Source organism: Rhinopithecus roxellana, chromosome 18 (genome assembly GCF_007565055.1).
Source record: "Rhinopithecus roxellana isolate Shanxi Qingling chromosome 18, ASM756505v1, whole genome shotgun sequence".
In the NCBI taxonomy this organism is placed as follows: Eukaryota; Metazoa; Chordata; class Mammalia; order Primates; family Cercopithecidae; genus Rhinopithecus; species Rhinopithecus roxellana.
This window is the reverse complement of record NC_044566.1, coordinates 92,696,392-92,720,392: the sequence shown is the minus strand read 5'-3', so window position 1 is coordinate 92,720,392 and position 24,001 is coordinate 92,696,392. Positions and strand designations below refer to the sequence as shown.

Here is a 24,001-nt window from a genome sequence, read left to right as displayed (position 1 = left end):
TTTAAAGGTAAGGTGATAATTGTAATGCCCAGGATAACCACTAAGAAAAATAACTTTAAAAAATGGTAATATTAGTAAAAGAAAAATCAAGGGAATTAAAATGAGACAATAGAAACGTTGATTTAAAACAAGGCAATAATAAAGGAATAGAGGGAGAAAAAAGATACGACATATAGAAAGTAAAAAGCAAAATGGTAGATGTAAATCCTACCTGATGGATAATTGATTATATTAAATGCAAATGGCTTAATCTTGTCAAGAGCAGATACTGACAGAATAGATTTAAAAATATGATCAAACCATATGCTTTACAGGAGACATACTTTAGAGTCAAAGGCATAAATAGGTCAGTTGTAAAAGGATGGAAAAAAGTATCAGACAGACATTGTATTTGTGATATTATTATCACCATTTTATTATCAATAATGCTGATATCAGATAAAATAGCCTTCTTTTTTTTTGGTTTTGAGATAGGGTCTTGCTCTGTCACCCAGGCTGGAGTGAAGTGGCATCATAGGTCACTGCAAGCTCAAACTCCTGGGCTCAAGTGATTCTCCTGCCTCAGCCTCCTGAGTAGCTGGGACTAGAGGGCATGCCCTAATATTTGGCAATTTTTTTTTTTTAAATAGAGATGAGGTCTTGCTATGTTACCCGGGCTAGTCTCGAACTCCTGGGCTCAAGTAATCCTCCCACCTCAGCCTCCTGAAGTGCTGGGATTTTAGGTATGAGCCAACACACCCAGACTTTTTTTGTATTTTTTTTTTTCTTCAAGAGAGAAAGTCTTGCTCTGTCACTGAAGCTAGAATGCAGTGGTGTGATTATAGCTCATTGCTGCTTCTAATTCTTGAGCTCATGTGATTCTTCTGCCTTAGCCTCCCAATTAACTAGGACTACAGATGTACCCACCACACCCAGCTAATTTTTAAAAATCTTTTTTAGAGGCAAGTTTTTCCTTTATTGCCCAGGCTGGTCTTGAACTCCTGACCTCAAATGCCTGGACTCAAGTGATCCTTCTGCCTCAGCCTTCCAAGTAGCTGGGATTATAGGCATGAGCTGCCAAGACAAAATATTGTTCAAGACAAAATTATTGGTAGAGACAAGGGGATATTTTATAATGATAAAAGGGTCAATCCATCAGAAAGCCATAACAAGTATAAACATATATATATACCTAATAACATAGTTCCCAAAAATGTGAAGCAAAGCTGAGACAAAGAGAGAAATAGACAATTCCACAATACGTCACTTTGAAAAATGGGTAGAACAACTAGACAGAATATCAGCAAGGAAGTAAAAGTGTTGGACCGCCTTATAGACCAAATAGACCTAACAGAAATCTCTAGAATAATCTCTCCAATGAAAGCAGAATATACCTGTCTCAAGTGCCTGTGTAACATTCTCCAGGCTAAACCATATTTACCATACCATAGCATACCATTTACTAGGCCATAAAACAGGCCTCAATAAATTTACTAGAATTGAAATCATACAAAATATGTTTTCTGACAAATTAAATGAAATTAGAAAACAACAAGGAAAATGTGGGTCGTTCATACATATGTGGAATTAAGCAGTGTACTACCAAATAACCAATAGATTTAAAAATTTACAGAGGAAACTAGAAAATATTTTGTGGTTAATATAAACAACACAACATCTAAAAACGTGTGGGTTGCACATAAAGCAGTGCTTAGAGGGAAATTGAGAGCTGTAAGCACATGTATTAAAAAAAGAAGAGGCCAGGCATAGTGGCTCACATTTGTAATCCTAGCTCTTTGGGAGGCTGAGGTGAGCAGATTGTTTGAGCCCACTAGTTTGAGACCAGCCTAGGCAACATGGTGAAACCCCATCTCTACAAAAAATACAAGAATTTGCTGAGCATGGTGGCACATGCCTGTAGTCCCTGCTACTTGGAAGGCCGAGGTTGGGGGATTGCTTGAACCCGGGAGGCGGAAGTTGCAGTAAGCCAAGATCGTACTGCTGTACTCCAGCCTGGGTGGCAGAGTGAGACCCTATCTCAAAATAAAAGAAGAAATAAAGCTGGGTATGGGTTTGGTGGCTCATGCCTGTAATCGCAATTCTTTAGGAGATTGAGACTGGAGGATCACTTCAGCCCAGAAGTTTGAGACTCCATCTCTACAAATAATAGTAATAATAATAATAATAAAATAATGTCACTGGGTGTGTACACACCTGTAATCCCAGCTACTCAGAAGGCTGAAGTGGGAGGATTGGTTGAGCCCAGGACGTCAGGGCTGTAGCAGTGAGCCGAGATCATGCCGCTATACTCCAGCCTGGCTGACAGAGTAAGACCCTGTCTCGACAAAGAAAGAAAGAAAGAAAGAGGGGGGCGGGGAGGGAGGGAGGGAAGGAAGGAAGGAAAGAAGGAAGGAAGGGAAGGAGGAAGGAAGGGAGAAAAGGAAAGAAAGGATCAATTACCATATCTTCCATTTTAGGAAACATGGAAAAATAGAGCAAACAAAAGCAGAGGGAATAAAATACTGAAAACTGGAGTAGAAATAAATGAAATAGATACTGGAAAACAATAGAGGAAATCAATAAAAGCAAAATGTGTTTGTTGGAAAGATCACAGAAATGACAAACCTATAGATAGGCTGACCAAAAGAAAAAGAAAACTCAAATTGTAAAATCAGGAATAATAGAGGGTATGTCTACTGACCTTACAGAAATTCAAATGATCATAAGGGAATACTATGAACAATTGTTTGCCAATAAACAAGATAACTTAGATAAAATGGAGAAATTCATAGAAAGATACCAACTGCCAACACTTTCTCAAGAGAAAGTAGGAAATCCGAATAGACTTATAAGTAAAGAGATTGAACTAATCATTGCAAAACTTCTTAGAAAGAACTCAGGACCAGATGACTTCACTGGTTAAAACAGTTAAAGGAAAATTACTTAATACTAATCCTCACAAACTCTTCCAAAATCCCAATTTACAAGACCAATATTATCATGATTCCAAAACCAGATAAAGTCATTGCAAGACGAAAACTAAAGGCTGATATCCTTCATAAGTATTAATGCAAAAATACCCAACCGAATAGTGGCAAACTGAATCCAAGAACATATACAGTGATATACATCATAACCAAATGAGGTTTCTCGTAGGGGATGCAAGTTTGGTTTAACATACAAAAGTCAATCAATGCGATACATCATATTAATAGAATAAGAGACAAAAACCACAGGATTATCTCAAATGCAAAAAAAAAAAAAAAAAAAAAAGTGACAAAATCCAACAGCTTTTCATTATGAAAAACACTGAGCCTACTTGGAATAGAAGGCAACTTCCTCAGACTGATGAGGAGCATCTATAATAAACCCACACCTGAAAACAAGGGCATCTAGATTGGAGAGAAGTCAACTTATCTCTTTTTGCAGATGACATGATCTTATATGTAGAAAATCTTGAGGAATTCACAAACAAATCTGTTAGAACTAATGAGTCCTGGAAGGATACAGGATATGAGAATGATATGCAAATATCAATTTTTGTTTTTGTACAAGCCAAAAATGAAATGAACAAAACAACTCTATATAACACCAAAAAGTATACAATACTTAAATATAAATTTTTAAAAAGAAATGCAATACTTGAACACTGAAAACTATAAAATGTTGTTCAAATAAAGATGACCTAAATGAAACACACCCTATGTTTTGAATCAGAAGACCTGATATTGATCACCAAACTGATCTACAGATTCAGCACAATCCTTACTAAAATCCCAGCTGCATTATTTTTGGAAAAATAGACATCTGATTCCAAAATTCATATGAAAATGCCTTTGCATTGTAAAAGAGGAATAAAGTTCAGAGGCTCCTACTTCCCGATTTCAAAACACTACAGAGCTACAATAATCAAGACAAAGTGGTTCTGGCATAAGGATAGACATGTTGATCAATGGAATAGAATCGAGACTCCAGAAATAAATTGTTGTACTTACAGTCATTTGAGTTCAATAAGGGTAGGAAGAAAATTCAATGAGTTAAGATTAATCTTTTCAGTAAATTCTGCTTGGGCAATTGGATATGCACATGTAAAAGAATGAAGTTGGTCTCCTTCCTCACACCATACATAAAAATGAACTTTAAGAATCGTAGACCTAAATGTAAGAGCTCATACAACAAAATTCTTAGAGGAAAACATAGGAGTTAATCTTCGTTCCGTTTGGTCAGGTAATGATTTCTTACATAAGATGTCAAAAGTACAGGCAACAAAAGAAAAATTAGATAAATTCCACTTCAGAATTTAAAACTTGTGCTTTAAAGGACATGATGAAGAAAGTGAAAAGACATCCCTCAAAATGGGAGACAATATTTGCAAATCATATATATTTAATAGTGTCCTTTGTCTAGTATAGGGAATTCTTACAACTTAATAATAGAACAAATGATCCAATTAAAAGATGGGCAAAGGACATGAATAAAAAAATTTTCAAAAAAGATATAGAAATGGCCAATAAGCCCATAAAAGGTGCACTGTATCATTAGTTGATAGGAAAATGTAAGTCATAACCACAATGAGATACCACTTCACATCCACAAGGATGGCTACAATCAAATACACAATAAATAGTTGGTGAAGATGTGGAAAAATGGGAACCGTTACATGTTCCTCATGGGAATTTGTGACTACAGTGATATGAATTTGGAAATAATTTGACAGATTCTTAAAATATTAGATGATTACCCCATAACCTAGCTGTTCCACTTCTTGGGATATACCCAAGGGGAATGAAAGCTTGTGTCCACAGAAATGTTGTACACAAATGTTTATAGTGGCATTTGTCATTATAGCCAGTGGAAACAACCCTAATGTCCTTCAGATGATGAATTCGTGTTTAATAGTAAATAAAATGTGGTGTGTTCATAGAATGGAATATTTTTCAGCAATAAAAATAAATGAGGTATTGATATTTTCTACAACATGGATGAATTTTGCAAAAATGCTAAATGAAATAATTCAGTCAAAGTAGATCACAAATTTTCCCAGAATAAGCAAAGCTATAGAAATCGAACGTACATAACAGTTGCTTAGGGCTGTGGAGGGGAAGGTAGGGTAACTGCAGGTCGTATCTGTTTCCCTTATGAGGCAATGAAAACGTTTTAAAGTTGCTTGTGGGGATGGTTGCATAACTCTGTGAATATACTAAAAACCGTTCACTTGTTCACTTCAGATGGGTTAAATGTATGGTATGTGAATTTCATCTCAAACTGTTTAAAATGTTTATCGTCTGTTATGCATTTTATATTTAAGAATTTGTTTTCCTAATGGTATAAGAGAAGTTCCAATTTTAGGAATTAAATGAGGCATTTCTTCCTTCTAATTTGATGGAATCTTTAGGAGTATTTCTTTTCAAATTGTAAAATATGTTTCTATGGCTGCTCTCAATTTAGTTCAAGAGCAGCTTTTGGGGGTAGATTGGGGGTAGTGTTCCTGGGCTACCACCTGGAAGGTGGAAGTAGTAAATGTATGTGAACCCACCTTCTTCTCGCCTTTCTTTCCTCTTCTGCCTTGAAATGCAAGTGACATAAAGTTAAAACAACACAGAAAAGTTTCAGTTCCTACAATGGCAGTGTGGTGTATTTTCAATGAATTCCTTTCCAGATGAATAATTATAAACTCTGGACGAAATATAAAACACAACTATTTGAAGGCTGTCGATGTACAACCGAATACGACCCCTAAAAGAAGAAAACTACACCAGTGAGATGCACATGTATGTGGCTTTTCCTCTGAAAGCAGTCACCATTGCATGCATTAAGGCATGGCTGGAACTCAGTTACTGGTTTTAGGTCTCAGAGAATGATGTTCAATGTTGTCAGAACTGCTGGAAGTTAAGCAGGGATATCATGGCAAAAAGGGAGCAACAGAGTGAAGAGTTCCATATGTGAATTCAGGTTCTCTCAAATTGTTGGCTGACCCTAGAAATGTGCATAACGAAGACCTCAGGGATCCCAGAAGATCCCAGACCTGCTGGAATGCTGAGTGAACTGGGCTAAAATTTCACTTGTCTACCATGGTGATGATAATGTTGGAATCTGAATCTCATCAATTCGAGGTACTTGTAAACACCTTGAGCTTTCCATTAAAACCCTGGAAGGATCATGCCTTGGGAGAAAAGACTATTTCTGGAATAAATAGTTTGGGCTTTTTAGTTATTGAGAGCAAAACCAAATAGTTCCTAGCACAACATAAAAGTGAGCCTCCACAACTTCAGGACTAGTAACTAGTAATTTGACTGTCTGCTATAATAAAAATCCGTACTTTTCAGAGGGAGATGACATGATGAGTGAAGTCCGACAACATCCCCACAATGTTTACAATAAACATTTACTTGGCTTGCAGTTTAAGAATAAAGACAACTGTAATTGAGAGAAAAAGCAGTCAACAGAAATCAACCGTGAGATTACTAAAATGTTTGTTTCATGGGTAAAAGCTTTAAAGTAGCTATTAAAATCATTTTCAAGTGTTAAAGATGAAAATGAGGGAAAAATAGGGAATATCAGCAGTAGATATTGAAATTAAAACACATTACTAAGTGGAAATTCAAGATCTAAAATGTCCTATATCTGCAATAGATAATTTGCTGGATAGGCTGAAAAGCATACTGGTGATGGCAGAAGAAGGAATAGGTAACCTTGAAGATAGAACAAGAGAGATTATGCAATCTGAAAAAAGAGAAAGAAAAATATATTTTAAAAAATTGAAGAGACACAAAAGGACAAAGGAAACTTTTGGAGGTAAAATATGTGTATTACATTGATTGTGGTGGTAGTGTAATGACCACATGCATATGTCCAAACCAATCAACTTGTGTGCATTAAACATGCAGTTTTTTAAATGTCAGATACACCTCAATAAAGCTGTTTAGCCGAGGTGGGCGGATCACCTGAGGTCAGGAGTTTGAGACCAGCCTGGCCAACATGGTGAAACCCTGTCTCTACTAAAAATACAAAACAAATTTGCCAGGTGTGGTGGTGTATGCCTATAATCCCAGCTACTAAGGAGGCTGAGGCAGGAGAATCACTTGAACCTAGGAGCTAGAGGAGGTTTCAGTGAACCGAGATCGTGCCACTGCACTCCAGCCTGGGCAACAGAGCAAGACTCCTTCTCAAAAAAAAAAAAAACAAAAAACAAAAAACAAAAAAAACCCAAAAAAAAACGCTGTTTAAAAAAAAGAAAGGAAGACAGCCTCGGTGACTTATGGGCACTGTAAGGTATCAGGAAGCGTGTATTAGGAAGCACAAAAGGAAAGGCTAGAGAGTGAAGAAATTTCAGAAAAAATATTTAATGTTGTCTTCTTAAGATTGGGAACAAGACAAAGTTGTCTGTTTTTATCACATTTATTCAGTATTATCCTGGAGATCCTAGCCAGTGCAGTTGTAAAGAAAAGAATAAAAGGCATAGAAATCAGAAAGGAAGAAATAATGTAAATGTTCTGTTTACAGAGGACATAATTGTTTGCATAGAAAGCCTTATAGGAATCTATAAAACTGTTGCTGGGACTAACAAATTTAGCAAGATTACAGGATAAAAAGGCAATCAAATACAAGCTGTATTTGAATAAAGTAGCAACAATGAGAAAATGAAAATTAAAGTTTCACTTAACAGCATAAAAATACTCAGGCAAAGCAAACAACCTCACTAGTTAGAGCAGGAAGGCATGCAAGAAATAACAGAGGCTAATGATTGCAAAGGAAGCTTTCCACACCTTACTTGTGTGGAAAGAAACTCTAAGGAATCTGCCATACAATGAATAAAACTAAGACAAAAATAGGCATAAAGTTAACAAAAGAGATTCATGACTGCCACACTTTATGAGATGAATTAAAAATCAAAAGAAGTAAGAGTTATATCCTGCTCATGGACTGGAAGAGAAAATGTTAAGATGTCACTTCTCTCTACAGTAATATAGATTCAATGCAGTCCCAATCATAATTCTATTGAGATTGCGTCTCAGGGAGGATGTGGAAGAAGTTGGCACATTGGTTTTGAAATTTCTATGGAAATGCAAAAGAACCTTGTATTAGTCCATTTTCACCCTGCTAATAAAGACATACCTGAGACTGGACAATTTACAAAAGAAAGACGTTTAATTGAACTTACAGTTCCACATGGCTGAGGAGGCCTCAGAATCATGGTGGAAAACGAGGAGGGGCAAGTCACGACTTATGTGGATGGTAACAGGCGAAAAGAGTTTTGTGCAGGGAAACCCCCGTTTTTTTTTTTTTTTAAACCATCAGATCTCATGAGACTACTTCAGTATCACGAGAACAGGGCAGGAAGACCTGCCCCCGTAATTCAGTCACCTCCCACTGTGTCCCTCCCACAACACGTAGGAATTCAAGATGAGATTTAGGTGGGGACACAGCCAAACCATGTCAGACCTAGAATAGCTGATAGGAGCAAAGTTGCAGTACTTGGTCTACAAATTTTCCTGAAATGGCCTCACGCCTGTCTCCTACCACACAGGAAAGTTAGAGATGCATCACAGATAGATCTACATGTAAAACTTCTAAAACATGTGAGTATATCTTCTGAACCTTTGTATGTAAGTGGAAAACTTCTTAGCAAGGACACAAAGCACTAAACATAAAAGGAAAAATTAATGAGTTAGATTTTAATATTAAAAACTTCCATTAAAACTGCAAAAAGATACCACTACATACCTATTAGGATGTCTAAAATCCAGAATACTGAACACCACATGCTGCTGAGGATGTGGAGCAACAGGAGCTCTCATGCATTGCTGGTGGGAGTGCAAAATGGTTAGCCACTTTAGAAGACAGTTTGGCAGTTTCTTACACGGCACAATCTTACCATGTAATCAAGGAGTTGTGCTCCTTGGTATTTACCAAAATGAGTTGGAAACATAGGCACACACTAAAACCTGTGCATAAATGTTTATAGCAGCTTTATTCATAATTGCCAAAACTGAGAAGCAATGTCCTTCAGACGTGGATAAACTGGTACGTCCATACAGTGGAATATTATTTAGCAATAAAAAGAAATGAGCTACTAAGGCATGAAAAGACAGAGTGGAAACAAATACATATTGGTACAGGGAAAAAGCTCATCTGAAAAGGCAGCATTCTATATGATTCCAGCACTAAGTGACACTCTGGAAAAGGCAAACCTGTGAAGATTGTAGAGATCAGTGATTGCCGAGCATTCGGGGAAGGGAGGGAGGAATAAATAGGTGGAACAGGGGACTTGTAGGCAGTGAAACTACTCTGTATGATACTGTAATTCTGGACCCATTTCATTATATATTTGTCAAAACCCACAGAATGTGTAACACAGAGTGAACCTTAATGTATGGACTTTAGTTAACAGTGACGTATTCATATTGGCTTATCAATTGTAACAGATACACCACACAAATGCAAGATGTTCGTAATAGAGGAATTCATGTGGGGGAGGGTGTGTGGGGAAATTGAAATTTTGTTGAGTTTTTGTCAACCTAAAACTTCTTTAAAAAATAATGTCATAAGTTTTTTTTTAAAATCTGCTGAAGGAAAGACATTGTTAAGAAAATTCATAAGCAAACCACAGAGGAGGAGAATACTTAAATCTGACAAAGGCCTTGTATCCAAAATAAAGAACTTTCACAAATCAATAAAAATAAGGCCAATGACCTAATAAAAATGGGCAAAAACTTGAATATAAATGGCCACTGAGCACCATGAGGTCCTCAGCGTTACTAGTCGTGGGGGAAATATACATTAAACTATGATAGGGTGCGGTTTCCCAGTCTCTAGCCTGGCGAGAATTAGAAAGACTGACAGTGCCAAATGGTGGCGAGGATGTAGAGTAACTCAGTGCTGTGGGAACGTAGAAATGTTGCAGTCTTTTGGAAAACAGTTTAGCGACTCATATAAAATTAAACCTACATTTAGCTTATGACTTCTACTCCCTAGATTTTTTACCCCACAAGAAATGAAGACGTACCTCTTTAGGGGGGAAAAAACAACCATGTACAAAGAATATCTACAGTGGGTTTGTTTATAACAGCCCCAAACTGGAAACCACCAAATAGCCATCCACAGAAGGATGAACTCATTTTGGTGTGTTGGTGCAATAAAATACTTCTCAGCAAGGAAAAAAGGATGAACTATTCAACAACATGGATGCACCTCAGAAACACTATATTGGTCAAAAAAGCCACAGTTTTTCTTTGAGTCTGTTCATGTGAAGCTCAGAACAGGCAAGCATAATCTCTGGTTGACTGTTAGTGGCAGGCAGAGCCAAGTGACTGGAAGGGTGAATGATGGAACTTAAGGTCTTGGAATTTGACTGTATGTTAGTTGTGTAAGAGTAAAATTTTAAAAAAGTAACAGTTGCTGAAACAAAAGAGGGATTTCAGATATTTCTGCACCAAATTATGGTAACAATAATAACTAATTTAGCATTTATGTGCCAAACATCACTGTAAGCATTTTACACCTTTTATCTCATGTAAGCAGCATATGGGTTAGGCATTCTTGTTATCTTTGTCTTGCTGATAAGGAAACTGAGGCACAAGAAGGCTGAGTTGTGGATGGAGGTCACACAGCTTTTGCAGGTCTGCACTTGGTCAGTGAGACATGGGGTCTGCTGGGGTGACAGCTGTGCCACAGTGCCTTTCCTGGCTGAGCATGCCCAGTGTCTAAATTGAGAACCTTAAGCCCTTGTCGGTGGAAGAAGGAAAGGGAGTATGCATAATATTTAAATATATGAGGTTGTGAGTAACATTACGTATTCTATCCTAGATTCAGATGTCATTTGTGTAATTATTTGTAATGCTAATAACACCAAACTTGGGGGTGTTCCTATTTCTCAGCATGATTAGGTGATACAGACTCTTCCACACAGTCTCAAATATTTGAACATACACATTTTCAATTGCATGTAGGCAGAATTCTAATCCTCCTCTATGCCAGTTCCTAGCTTTGAAGAGGTTCTCTGAAAATGCTGCTTTTATCTTTCTTCTGCAGTGATGAACTTTAATGTTGGAGTGTTGTAAGTTCTCACATAATAAGGCTTAGATTTTTGTTTGGTTTGGCAGTAGACTTCTGTTTAAAATTCCTTTAATCTGTTCATTCCATGCTTTTTATATTCATTTTAATAACTGATGGCTCTGTGAAGAATATTTTTTTAAATTTATGGCACTAGTAAAAAACTACTAAAACTTGTACTTAACTGTTCCTCCATCTCAACATACTGAAAGTGAGTTTTCCAGTGAATTGCTGAATTTTTATCTTCCCTGGGAGTAGTTCCTCCCCTTCCCCAACCCAGGGGAAATAAGAAACAATTCATATACTAGATCTAAAGTTTCATTAAAATTGCTTATGCCCTGTTTCAGGCATTTTAAGTGGGCCATCTGTCTAAACATCTCTCTCTCTTTTTTTTTTCTGATCATTTCCTCGACTTATTCATGAGCCATGGGAGGGCTCCTTTGTAGTCTCCACGTAGCTGGTTCTGTCTACCCCCACTGAATACATCTATGTGCTTGCATAACATATCTTTTCACTGTGCTGGAAATTCTCTGAACTTGGTTCAGATGAATGGCCCACTTTCTGAAGGCCTTTTTCTTCCTGCAAAGATTTGTATGCAGAAACTGACCTCAGTGGCCATGGAATGCAGCATATTATTCTCGATCATTTTACAGCCCACCCACTGTGAAAGTTATGATGAAGCATTTCTTAATGATTCCTTGACCATTAGCATTGTTTTAACTCAGTATTTTACTTCTAAAAAGGTGATGGCACAATGAAAAACCAGCTTTTTTGAGTGTCTGATAATTATGGTTTAAAATGCTTATAATCCTTTCTAACTGAAGATGCTGAGAGTTTTTATGTTTATACAGTCTTCTTTTAGAAAAAGACATGTAATAGCAAAGTATTTACTCAAAACCTCTCTTTTGAGTAAAATATTCCAGTAAGTTAATGTATTAGTGTTAACAGTGACAATCAGCTGACAGTTTTTCACCATCAAATATAAAAAATTTAGTTTGTTGAGCATATTTATCCTGGCTGGCTGATGATAAACTGGACAGACCTGGGTTAGAGCTATTCTTTTATTTGCTTAGTGAATCACTGTTTATGTGAATTCTTTTTTACTGGGGTTTTTGGTTTTTGTTTGTTTTTTGAAGAAATAATTGGTATCAGCTTTGCAGGTGACTAATAAATTGCACAGATTAAATTTTTGGTCAGATGACAGCATCTTTCACTAGAAATATACTTCGTTAAAGGAAACTGTATCATTACTATGGCGAGTTGAATGAAGTTCTAAGACCTTTTCCCTATTGTCAGAGAGTTGTTCATGAAAATCTTCTTTGAGACTATTTTGAATTTAATGGATCTGTATAATTCTTTTCTAAACATTTAAAATATAATTATAGGTAATTGTTACTATCATAAATCTGTGCTGGTTAAATTAATAAGAATGTTTCAAAGTAAGTATTATAAATGTGTTTTCAGTGATTTTGCAGAAATAGAGCATGTATTCTTGCAGGTTTGTTTTTTTTTTTAATTTATAGTTTATTTCTATTGCAGAGCATATTTATATCTGCCAATTAACTGGCATATATGCCCAACCCATCCATTTTATTTAAAACCAAAACAAAACTAGTTTCAAACTTATGTCAAGCCAGAAGGAATCTTTGCAAATTTTGTTTGTAGAAGAGTGAACTTACAAAGAGATTCCATACTTTTGACTCTTTTTTGGTACTTGGAGGTCTTTCACAGTGAAGCCTTTTTCCTATATCCCATTAACATACCACCGTAAGAGAAATTGTTAGAAAAAGGCTGGGTACTGTCGCTCACACCTGTAATCCCAGTACTTTGGGAGGACAAAGCAGGAGGATCCCCTGAGGCCAGGAGTTCAAGACCAGTCTGGGCATCATAGCGAGACCCGCCCCATCTCTTAAAAAAAAAAAAAAAAGCCAGACCTGGTGGTGGCACACACCTGTAATCCCAGCCACTCAGGAGGCTGATGCAGAAGGATCATTTGAGGCCAGGAGTTCGAGACTGCAGTGAGCTGTGATAGGGCCACTGCACTCCAGCCATTGTGACAGAGTGAGATCCTGTTTCTTAAAAGGAAAAGAAAAAATTGTTAGAAAAGTGCCATTGCGGGAGTTAAGTGTGCAGAAGAAGCAGTAGCTTCCTATCACTTGCCTAGCTCTGATCCACTTTTACGGGTGTAGAAACGTTGGTTCAAACAGATTAAGTTCTCAGGTACATTGCTAGTAGAAGAACAGGCTGAGATTTAGACCTGGATGTTTTAACTCAAAACCCTGTACTCCTTCCATAAGGTCCCTCCTGGGACAAATTATAATATATATGAAACAGATGTGAATCAAAATAAAACGGTGGAAAAATAAATAGTACTTAGGTTTTGGAGAGTGGCAACTATATGTCATCACCATCTATAAGGTCCTTTTCTGTGGGAAAATGGGTTCTGGATTGGAACAGGATGTCAGGATTAACAATGTTCCAATGCCTCTGGAAGCAGAGACTCGTTACATAACAGAAGGGATTCTCAATCCCTACTCCATCAGGCAGTTTGAAAAATCTTACAGCATATGACATAGATTAAATGGAAGAAAGATCTCTTGAGTTTATGCTATAATTAATGAACAATTGGTGAGGCAGGCAATATTTTCCTTGAAGGATCTGTTAGTGTGAGAAACTAGAGATGATGAGATGAGGATCCAAAGTTTCTATAAAGAAAGAGGTTTCAGTTATAGGGGGAAGTAAGAATATAGGCCGAGAACTGGGACAACTACTCATAATAAAAGCTAGCATGTATACACCTAATTTAATCAACACATCCCTATCAATGCAGATATTGTTATAATCTTTTATACATAAGGAAACTGAGACAGACAGTTTGCTCTGGGTTTTGTACCAGCTTCTATGAGTCATCAGGGCCTGAATTCAAAAACCACTGTCTTGCTCTCTACCTCATGGTAGCTTGGCTTAAGAGTCTAGCCTAACCAGATAGAGAAATCAGAGAATAAGCAGAAATAAAATTGAATGCAAAAGGTGGGTTCTTACTTTTAAGGGCATTGAATGGTAGTTAGGTTAATAAAGATTTAACTTGGTGTGGGGTAGAAAACCATTAAATGATCATGAGCGAGGTAGTAACATAATTCTTGAGGAAAGCACAGATTTAAGAAAGTCAAGTTGCACGGTCATCTAGATGTGAGGCTGTTTCTGCAATCACAGTACCCCTGTGAGACTGCAGTATTGACCCCATTTGAACTGAGCAAAATGAAGTCTAAACGAGATGATAGGTATAGTCCAGGGACACCCAGGGAGTATCCAGGAGCTTGGGGTACACGCTCCTCCTGTCACACCTGTGCTCTGTCCCCTGGGCAAGTCAGCCTCCCCTTCTGCACATGCTTGATGCATAGTAGACACTCCTCACATTCTTTTCTTCTTATCCCTCATCCCTTTGTCTCCATCCTGTGCTAGGAGCTGGAGATACAAAAATAAGGAATGATTTTGGTATTTTAGGAACCCCCAGGACACTGGGAGACAAACATAAAAACAAATAAATGCCCTGTAGAATAAAGGTGCTAAGAAAAAAAAGAGGCAATGCCGGCACAGAAGACCTCCCTTCCCTTCTTCCTTTCTGTCTGGACCTCCTTTTCTTTCCCTCTCCTCCTCCCCTCCCCACTGTGTGTTGTCTCCCTCAACTCCCCCACACCCCCATTCATTCATACTCTCTTGTGTGAGGCTCTATCCCCTCAAACAGTTCTCGTCACACTGCCAGAAAGAATCTTCAAGGCCTGTGTTGTACAGTGTGCATTGTTGTTAATGCATTTTTTTACTTTTATTTTTACTTCTATGGTATTTAAAACATATCCTTATCTTCAGAATGATGCAGATCAAGAAGTAGTAGATCAAATACAAATATGTGTTTAAATTAATAATATTAATCATCAGATATTGAATCTAGAGGTGATTTGATTAGAACCATAGTTTTTGTGACTCTGACTTTTTTTAATGCTGAATACATAGAGACTTCTTTTGAAATTTGGTGGGTTTAAATGAAAACGTAACTTGGAACATTTTTTCAGAACTGTGGTTTAAGCTGACACCCAGATACTACAAAATGCTGATGTTTCATGCTTAGTAAATATTACTTCACAAGTATAAATATGCAATACTGAAATTAGGTTAATTCTGAAATCACTAAATTTTGTTACTTTAAAAAGTCATGGGAAACATTTATATTCTAAAAACATTTTTGTCTTTGCCTGCTTGATACAGATTTTCTGAACCATGTAATTCTGATTATATGCAGGAAAAGACCCGTATGATAAGACTAACATTGTTCATAGATATGGAGTCTTTTTTGGGCATTTTAGGTGATGGGGAAAACCAGGGCTAGAAAAGAAATAGCGTGTAAGTTTCCAAGATGAGGACTGTGTTTTATTTCTCTGTGGTGCCCCAAAACTTAGAGCCAAGTACTTAGTGTTTGTTGAATTCATAAGTCATTTAGGGTTTTGTGTGTGTGTGTGTGGCTGTGCTTTATTTTAGCAAAATTTTGATGTTGTCCTATTATATAATAACATAATAAGTGGGTATCTGAGTAATGTTTAAATTCGTTTTTTAAATTTCGTGAATTTTTAGTAATAACATTATAAAATAAGTATAGTTTTTTGTTTTGTTTTGTTTTTGCAAAATATAATTATATTGGCTGGGCGTGGTGGCTCACGCCTGTAACCCCAGCACTTTGGGAAGCTGAGGCGGGCAGATCATGAGGTCAGGAGTTCAAGACCAGCCTGGCCAAAATAGTGAAACCCCATCTCTACTAAAAATACAAAAAATTAGCCAGGCGTGGTGGCGGGTGCCTGTAATTGCAGCCACTTGGGAGGCTGAGGCGGAAGAATCACTTGAACCCGGGAGGCAGAGGTTGCAGTGAGCCGAGTTCGCGCCATTGCACTCCAACCCGGGCGACAGTGCGAGATTCCGTCTCAAAAAAATAATAATAATTTAAAAAATTATATCCTAGCTAATGTACTAAGGTATTATTCTTCTAATTGACATCATGAAGAAACATTCTATATTATCTTATAAGTAAATAATGTAGGAGAGAAGGTTCATTGTTTAATACATTTTTAGTCTCATCACCTATAAAGAATAAAATGATTTTCTAGGCCCGATCATGCTGACTCAGTAATTCATTTTATGTCTCTGAAGCTTAAGGCATGGCATACTTACTCATTTCATTGTAATTTTTTAAAAAAAACTATTTTGAATAGTAACCAAATATTGAAAAAAACTAATACTGCTTCAGGCAGATGAATTTGTGAATGACTGTAACAATTAAGCAATTCAAATTCACAGAATAGATGATGATTCTTAGAATAGGTGTTTAAAATGTTCTCAAATACATTCTATGGCAGTTCTACCCTGCACACTTTATATAAAAGAGAAATTAGTTTATTGAGAAATAATAATATACAATTATTAACTCTTTTTCTTTTCATTCTACTTTAGAATGCCTATTATTAAACCAGACATAGCCAACTGGGAGCTCTCAATAAAATTGCATGATAAAGTTCATACTGTAGTAGCATCAAACAGTGGGTCAACGTTCTTGGTGAGTTTTCTTTCTTTATTTTCTTGGTAATCTTGATATTATCTATGAATATTTAAAGCCATTTTTAACCTGTTCAGTGACTCTTATCTTTTGAATTTATAGCACCTCTATGTACTTGTTTCATCTTCTTTAGGAAGCTGAATGGAAATGGAAATTTTTTGTTCTCTTATGCTAATTAGGAGATACATTTCCAGATTTAGCCACATCCTAAACTCACTTTCTGATATTTGATTCATTTTTCTTTTATGCTATGAGAAGTAATCCTTTCGCCTTTGTTACAGAGAAGAGCATTTTGAATTACAATTCCAAATGTATGATTGTGGTGGCAGGTAACCATCCTTTTAAAACAAATAATCTGAAGCCTCACGTAACATTATCTTTAGATCTCATGTTGCAAGATGCTCTTGAAGCTAAATTTACCTCTTTAATTGACATTCTTTTTGTTTTAAAGAACTTAAACCCCTTGGATATAGTGTCCAAGACAGAACTGCTGTAGTTGGAATCCTAGTCTATAGTGAACAATATTACACTAAGAGTTCAGTGTTTATACTGTAGTATGAGTGATATTGTTTAAACCTGTGATTCGAGTGTGCCAAAACATACCATTAAGAGTTGCTATTTTAAGTCGTATGCCTTCGTATTTTCAGCCTGAACTCAAAGAGGTTGCTATTAATATATAGTTGGTATAATGAATATTCTGTTTATCTACATTTCTCTTCTAATGGCTAAGTTGCATTGAAATGTCATTTTATTTTGGGGAAACAAGTGAATTTTTATCAGAATATTGAAATAGGATGTGAACATCAAAATAATATAATTTCACACAAATAAGACCTGGTGTGGCTTGAGAGGGGTGCGGCAGTTTCTTGATCTCAGTGAGAAAATATCACAAGTCGAAGATTCATGAGAATTCATTTATTCCACAAATTATTGTTGCATGCCTACTGTGCGCCAGATCAGTTCCAAGCTGTTGCCCTGGGGAAGCTGACATTCTTGTATGGTGTCAGACTCACAAATCAGTGATGTCAGTCCATGAACTAAGGGTAATTGCCTTGGTTTTCTTTAAATGTTGTGACTCATGATATAAGCCAAAATTGCTAAAATGTTAGATACTGAAAGAGACTTCACTCAGCTCTCTTAAAATGGAAGCTATGATGGAGTTAAACAGCTGTCTCATGAGATCCTATGTGACTCTCTACATTCCACCTATTGATGTGGTCATTTCAGAAAAACAGCGTTGTAAGTGGACATTTCACCAGAGGTCAGGTTGAGTAGCAAATTATAGGAAGTGAATAGTAAAGAGTATCAATATTACATTGTACCATTTTTTTTTTTTTCCTGGGGGAAGATTACCTTTACAAAAATGTAGACTTTAGCATAATTTTCAGTTCTGTATTGAGTCACCACTCAAGCCTTACTGTAATCTGATATTCTGATACAATGTTCTTTTAAGTAGTGCCTTGCCTTAATAAAGAAAACTGTCTAGATTACTTTTTAGAGCTGTTACTTCTTTTTCTTTTCTTTTTGTTTTTGAGATGGAGTCTTGCTCTGTCACCCAGGCTGGAGTGCAGTGACATGATCTCGGCTCACTGCAGCCTCTGCCTCCCAGGTTCAAGCGATTTCTCCTGCCTCGGCCTCCCGAGTAGCTGGGACTGCAGGCGCATGCCACCACACCCAACTAATTTTTGTAGTTTTAGTAGAGATGGGGTTTCACCATGTTGGCCAGGCTGGTCTCGAACTCCTGAGCTCAAGTGATCCTCCCGCCTCAGCCTCCCAAAGTGCTGAGATCACAGGAAAGCTGTTGGTTCTTTATGCATGTTTTAGATTCCATGCTGAAAACTAGAGACCTCTGGCCTGACTGCATATGTGGTACCTTTAAATTTTTTTCTGTAGAATTATCTCCGGCTTCACTTTTTAGCTTATGAGGAAAACCAGGCTGTTTTTAAAACACATCAAAATTAGTACATTAAAAATTTCCCTGGAAAATATCTACCTTAGTATATAGTATCAGAAATGATTTCCTATATTTATTGGCTTAGCTACTGTCAGAGCATCAATAGCCCAATGAATAGCATATGCACATGATAGCATAGCCCTTTTTCATAGGCATATTTGAATTGAGCTACTTTCATTTGACATCAGTGTTATGAAAGGAGGCAGGTTGAACAGCGTGGTGTAAGTAAAGGCTCATTGGTAGAAAGATTTCAATAGTATGGCACTATTGTCTGCTTTTAGGGTCATAGACGGGAGAGCTGTGATTGTTAACTTAGTTTCCCAGATCACCCACTGTCACATCAAGAAAAAAATTAGCCTACAGGTGACAAGCTAGGTCTGGGTTAATGACTCTGGAGATAATGGAGGCACTACTTAGCACAGTGAAGCTTTAGGTGCCCCACATTTCTAGAGTTCTTCTGTTTAATTTTTACAAGTTTAAATTATAAGATATTTCTAATAAGGAAAGTACAGCAAGTGCTGCAGGTTTGCCTTACGGATCTCCTATTTAAAAAGAAAAAATATAGATTAAGCTAAGTCCTGTTTTTACATCATCCTGTTCTACTTTCTCCCAAGCAGTGGCAGCTAACCTGAAGATGCTGTGTGTCCCTCCTGTACGTGTTGCTAAGAATTTTAGTACATATGTATATACCACAGTAATGGTAAAAAGGAAAGTTGCAACAATATACATACTTAATGGCACCATTTATGTAAATTTTAGGCAAAACAATTTCATTTACGATAGAATCAAAAAGACTGAAATACTTGGGAATATATTTAACCAAGGAGGCGAAAGGCTTGTACACTGAAAACTACAAAAGGTTGCCTGAAAGAACTTAAAGAAGACACAAATATATGGACTGATATCTTGTGTCAGGGACTAGAAGACTTAATATGGTTAAAATATCAGTACCTCTCAACTGCTTGGGAGGCTGAGACAGTAGGTTCACTTGAGCCCAGGAGTTTGTGCCCAGCCTGGGCAACACAGCAAGACTCCGTCTCTGGGGAAAAAGAAAAACGAAAGAAGGAAATATCAGCACTCCCTGAAGTGATCTACAGATGCAATGCCATCCCTATCAAAATCCCCAAATACATTTTGTTGCAGACGTAGATAAATTTATTCTAAAATTCATGCAATTTCAAGGGGGTCCCAAATAGTCAAAACAACCCTGAAATAGTAGAAGAAAGTTGAAAGCCTTATACCTCCTCATCTCAAAACTTATTACAAAACCACAGTTTTCAAAACAATGTGGTACTGCACATATATAGACATATATATAGACCAATGGACTAGGATAGAGAGCCCATAAATAAACCTTTGTAGGTCATTTGACCAGAGTTTCTAAAATATTCAGTGGAGAAAAGACAGCATTTTCAACATGAATGAATTTGGGCCCTTTTCTTACACTATATACAAAACTAACTCAAAATGGATCAAAGACCTAAATGTATGAGCTAATGCTATAAAATTCTTAGAAGAAAACACGGGAAGGCTGGGCACAGTGGCTCATGCCGGTAATCTCAGCACTTTGGGAGGCCAAGGCGGGTGGATCACTTGAGCTCAGGAGTTCAAGACCAGCCTGAGCAACATGGTGAAACCCCATCTCTACTAAAAATACAAACATTAGCTGGGCTTGGTGGTGTGGCACACATCTGTAATCCCAGCTACTCAGGATGCTGAAGCAGGAGAATCTCTTGAACTCAGCAGGCAGAGGCTGCAGTAAGCTGAGATCGCGCCACTGCATTCCATTCTAGGCGACAGAGTAAGATCCTGTCTCAAAAAAAAAAAAAAAAAAAAAAAAACCAGAAGAAAACATAGGGGAAAAGCTTCATGGCATTGGATTTGACAATGGTTTCTTAGACATGACACCAAAAGCACAGGCAACAAAAGGTAAATTGGACTACGTGAGAGTTAAACACTTCTATACATGAAAGGAGAATATTTTCCCAGAATTTTCATCCCTCCTTTAAAATTTTTCATTATAAATACTATATAAATGTTTCATGCAAATATTTCCTCCCATTCTGTGAGTTGCCTTCTTACTCTGTTGATTGTCTGTACTCTGACAATCAACAGAGTAAGGTGCAAATATTTTCTCCCATTCTGTGGGTTGCCTTCTTACTCTGTTTTTTCTAAAGTAACCACTCTGTCAGAGTACAGACAATCAACAGAGTGAGAAGGCAACCCACAGAATGGGAGAAAATATTTACAAGTCACATAGCTGATAAGAGGTTGTTGTTGTTGTTGTTGTTGTTGTTGTTGTTGTTTTGAGGCAGTCTCGCTCTGTCGCCCAGGCTGGAGTGCAGTGGCACAATCTTGGCTCACTGTAGCCGCTGCTTCCCAGGTTCAAGTGATTCTCCTGCCTCAGCCTCCCGAGTAGCTGGGATTACAGGCACACGCCACCACACTCAGCTAATTTTTTTTGTATTTTTAGTAGAGATGGTGTTTTACCATATTGGTTTCAGCCAGGCTGGTCTCGAACTCCTGACCTCAGGTGATCTGCCCACTTCAGCCTCCCGAAGTGCTGGGATTATGGGTGTGAGTCACCATGCCCACCCCTGATAAGAGTTTAATATCTGTAATATATAAAGAATTTTTTCAACTCAATCGCAAAAAACACAATTAAAAATGGGCAAAGGACTTTCATAGACACTTCTCCAAAGAAGATATATGCATGGCCAATAAGCACATGACAAGATGCTCAATATCACTAATCATTAGAGAAATCCAAATCAAACCTACTACCTCCCACCCATCAGAATGGCTACTATCAAATAAACAGAAAATAAGTACTGGTGAGGGTGTGGAGAAGCTGGAACCCTTGTGCACAGTTGGCAGGAATATAAACTGATGTTACTTTGGAAAAAACAGTATGATGGTTCCTCAAAAACTTAAAAGTAGAATTATATACTAACCTTAGAAAGTTGGAAATTCTGACATGTGCTATATAACACACACGAATCTTAAGGACGTTATGCTAGGTTAAATAAGCCAGGCACAAAAGGACAAATACTGTACAATTCCACTTATATGAGGTACCTGGAGTAGTCAGACTGATAGAGACAGAAACTAGAATGGTGGTTGCCAGGGGCTGAGAGGAAGGGGAATGAGGAGTTATTGTTTAAAGAATACAAAGTTTCACTTTTTAATATGAAAGGTTTTCTGGAGGTAGATGGTGGTGATGGTAGTAGGAAAATGCAAATGTATTTAATTCCACTGAACTGTACACTTAAAAATGGTGAGGATGGTAAATTTTATATGTATTTTACCACAAGTAAAACATATACGAAACAATTCAAATCAGGGTTGTGGCTGGGTACAGTGGCTCACGCCTGTAATCCCAGCACTTTGGGATGCCGAGGTGGATGGATCACCTGAGGTCAAGAGTTCAAGACTAGCCTGGCCAACATAGTGAAACCCCATCTCTACTAAAAATACAAAAATTAGCCTAGTGTGGTAGTGCGCGCCTGTAATCCCAACTACTTGGGAGGCTGAGGCAGCAGAATCACTTGAACACAGGAAGTGGAGGTTGCAGTGAACTGAGATTGTGCCGCTGCACTCTAGCCTGGGTGACAGAGTAAGACTCTCTCTCAAAAAATAAAAATAAAAGTAAAAAAGGAGGGATGAAAATTCTGGGAAATGAATGCATAGTAGAAATAAAAGTTAAGTGGAAGTATTAATAGTAGGAGAGGTGAAGTATTTTATGTGTTTTAGGTCTTACTCTGATTTCTGAATACAGCTGTCTGAATAATGACAGAATTAATTAAAAAGTATAAAACCTGCTAGACACAAAGTAGAAATATATTTTTCAGCTTGTCATGGTGATAAACCCAAAAGTACCAAATAACAAACTGATTTTTATTTGTAATTATTTCATGATTCCCTTCTGGATTCCCAGTATGTTTTCCATTTCTCTCTTGCTCAGTATAACACAAAACTGGTCAAGATAGTTTTTGGCCAGGTACAGTGGTGTGCACCTGTAGTCCATCCACTCAGGAGAAAAGAAGTTTATGATGAATGAAAATATTTAACACAGTTAATATCTTAAAGATGGTGAAAAACTAAATTCATGTTGAATATGATTCACCTGAAAGAATGAATTGAAAGAGGAGTGTCAGAGTAGGCCTGATGTGTAAGAAAGTTAGTTAGAAATTTAGCCTTCCTAGTGATGGAAAAATGAGCACTATGCATGCACTTTTTGAAAAGTTTTGCCTGATGTTTCATGTTTACTACTAATAAACTAGAAAGCAATTATATATGATCCTATATATTGAATTGTTACAGTGGGCCAATGGTAGAAATTTTTGTAAGGACCTGAGGGTTTTTCGTGTCTCTGTCTCCTTCAGTTCTGCTCTGATCTTAGTTATTTCTTGTGTTCTGCTAGCTTTTGAATTTGTTTGCTCTTGCTTCTCTAGTTCTTTTAATTGTGATGTTAGGGTGTCAATTTTAGATCTTTCCCGCTTTCTCCTGTGGGCATGTAGTGCTATAAATTTCCCTCTACACACTGCTTTAGCTGTATCCCAGAGATTCCGGTACATTGTGTCTTTGTTCCCATTGGTTTCAAAGAACTTATTTATTTGTGCCATAATTTTGTTAATTACCCAGTAGTCATTCAGGAGCAGCTTGTTCAGTTTCCATGTAGTTGTGCGGTTTTGAGTGAGTTTCTTAATCCTGAGTTCTAATTTGATTGCACTGTGGTCTGAGAGACTGCTATGATTTCCGTTCTTTTGCATTTGCTAAGGAGTGTTTTACTTCCAATTATGTGGTCAATTTTGGAATAAGTGAGATGTGGTGCTGAGAAGAATGTGTATTCTGTTGATTTGGCATGTAGAGTTCTGTAGATGTCTGTTAGGGTCTGCTTGGTCCAGAGCTGAGTTCAAGTCCTGAATATCCTTGTTAATTTTCTGTCTCATTAATCTGTCTAGTATTGACAGTGGGTTGTTAAAATCTCCCACTATTATTGTATGGGTGTCTCTTTGTAGGTCTCTAAGAGCTTGCTTTATGAATCTGGGTGCTTCTGTATTGGGTGCATATATATTTAGGATAGTTAGCTCTTCCTGTTGAATTGATCCCTTTACCATTATGTAATGCCCTTCTTTGTCTTTTTTGATCTTTGTTCGTTTAAAGTCTGTTTTATCAGAGACTAGGATTGCAACCCCTGCTTTTCTTTTGCTTTCCATTTGCTTGGTAAATATTCCTCCATCCCTTTGTTTTGAGTCTATGTGTGTCTTTGCATGTGAGATGGGTCTCCTGAATGCAGCACACCGTTGGCTTTTGACTCGATCCAATTTGTCAGTCTGTGTCTTTTACTTGGGGCATTTAGCCCGTTTACATTTAAGGTTAATATTGTTATGTGTGAATTTGATCATGTCATTATG

The 24,001-nt window shown here is 37.2% G+C and overlaps 1 protein-coding gene across 4 annotated transcripts in view; it reads left to right on the top strand.

Moving 5' to 3' along the window:
* Positions 1-24,001, top strand: part of PCCA (propionyl-CoA carboxylase subunit alpha) — a 450,132-nt gene that overhangs the window by 271,230 nt on the left and 154,901 nt on the right. For all 4 annotated transcript variants that reach the window (XM_030921949.1, XM_030921950.1, XM_010368513.2 and 1 more), the window contains one exon: positions 16,528-16,630. In XM_030921949.1, the coding sequence (XP_030777809.1) occupies positions 16,528-16,630 (103 nt within the window). The remainder of the gene's footprint in view (positions 1-16,527; positions 16,631-24,001) is intronic.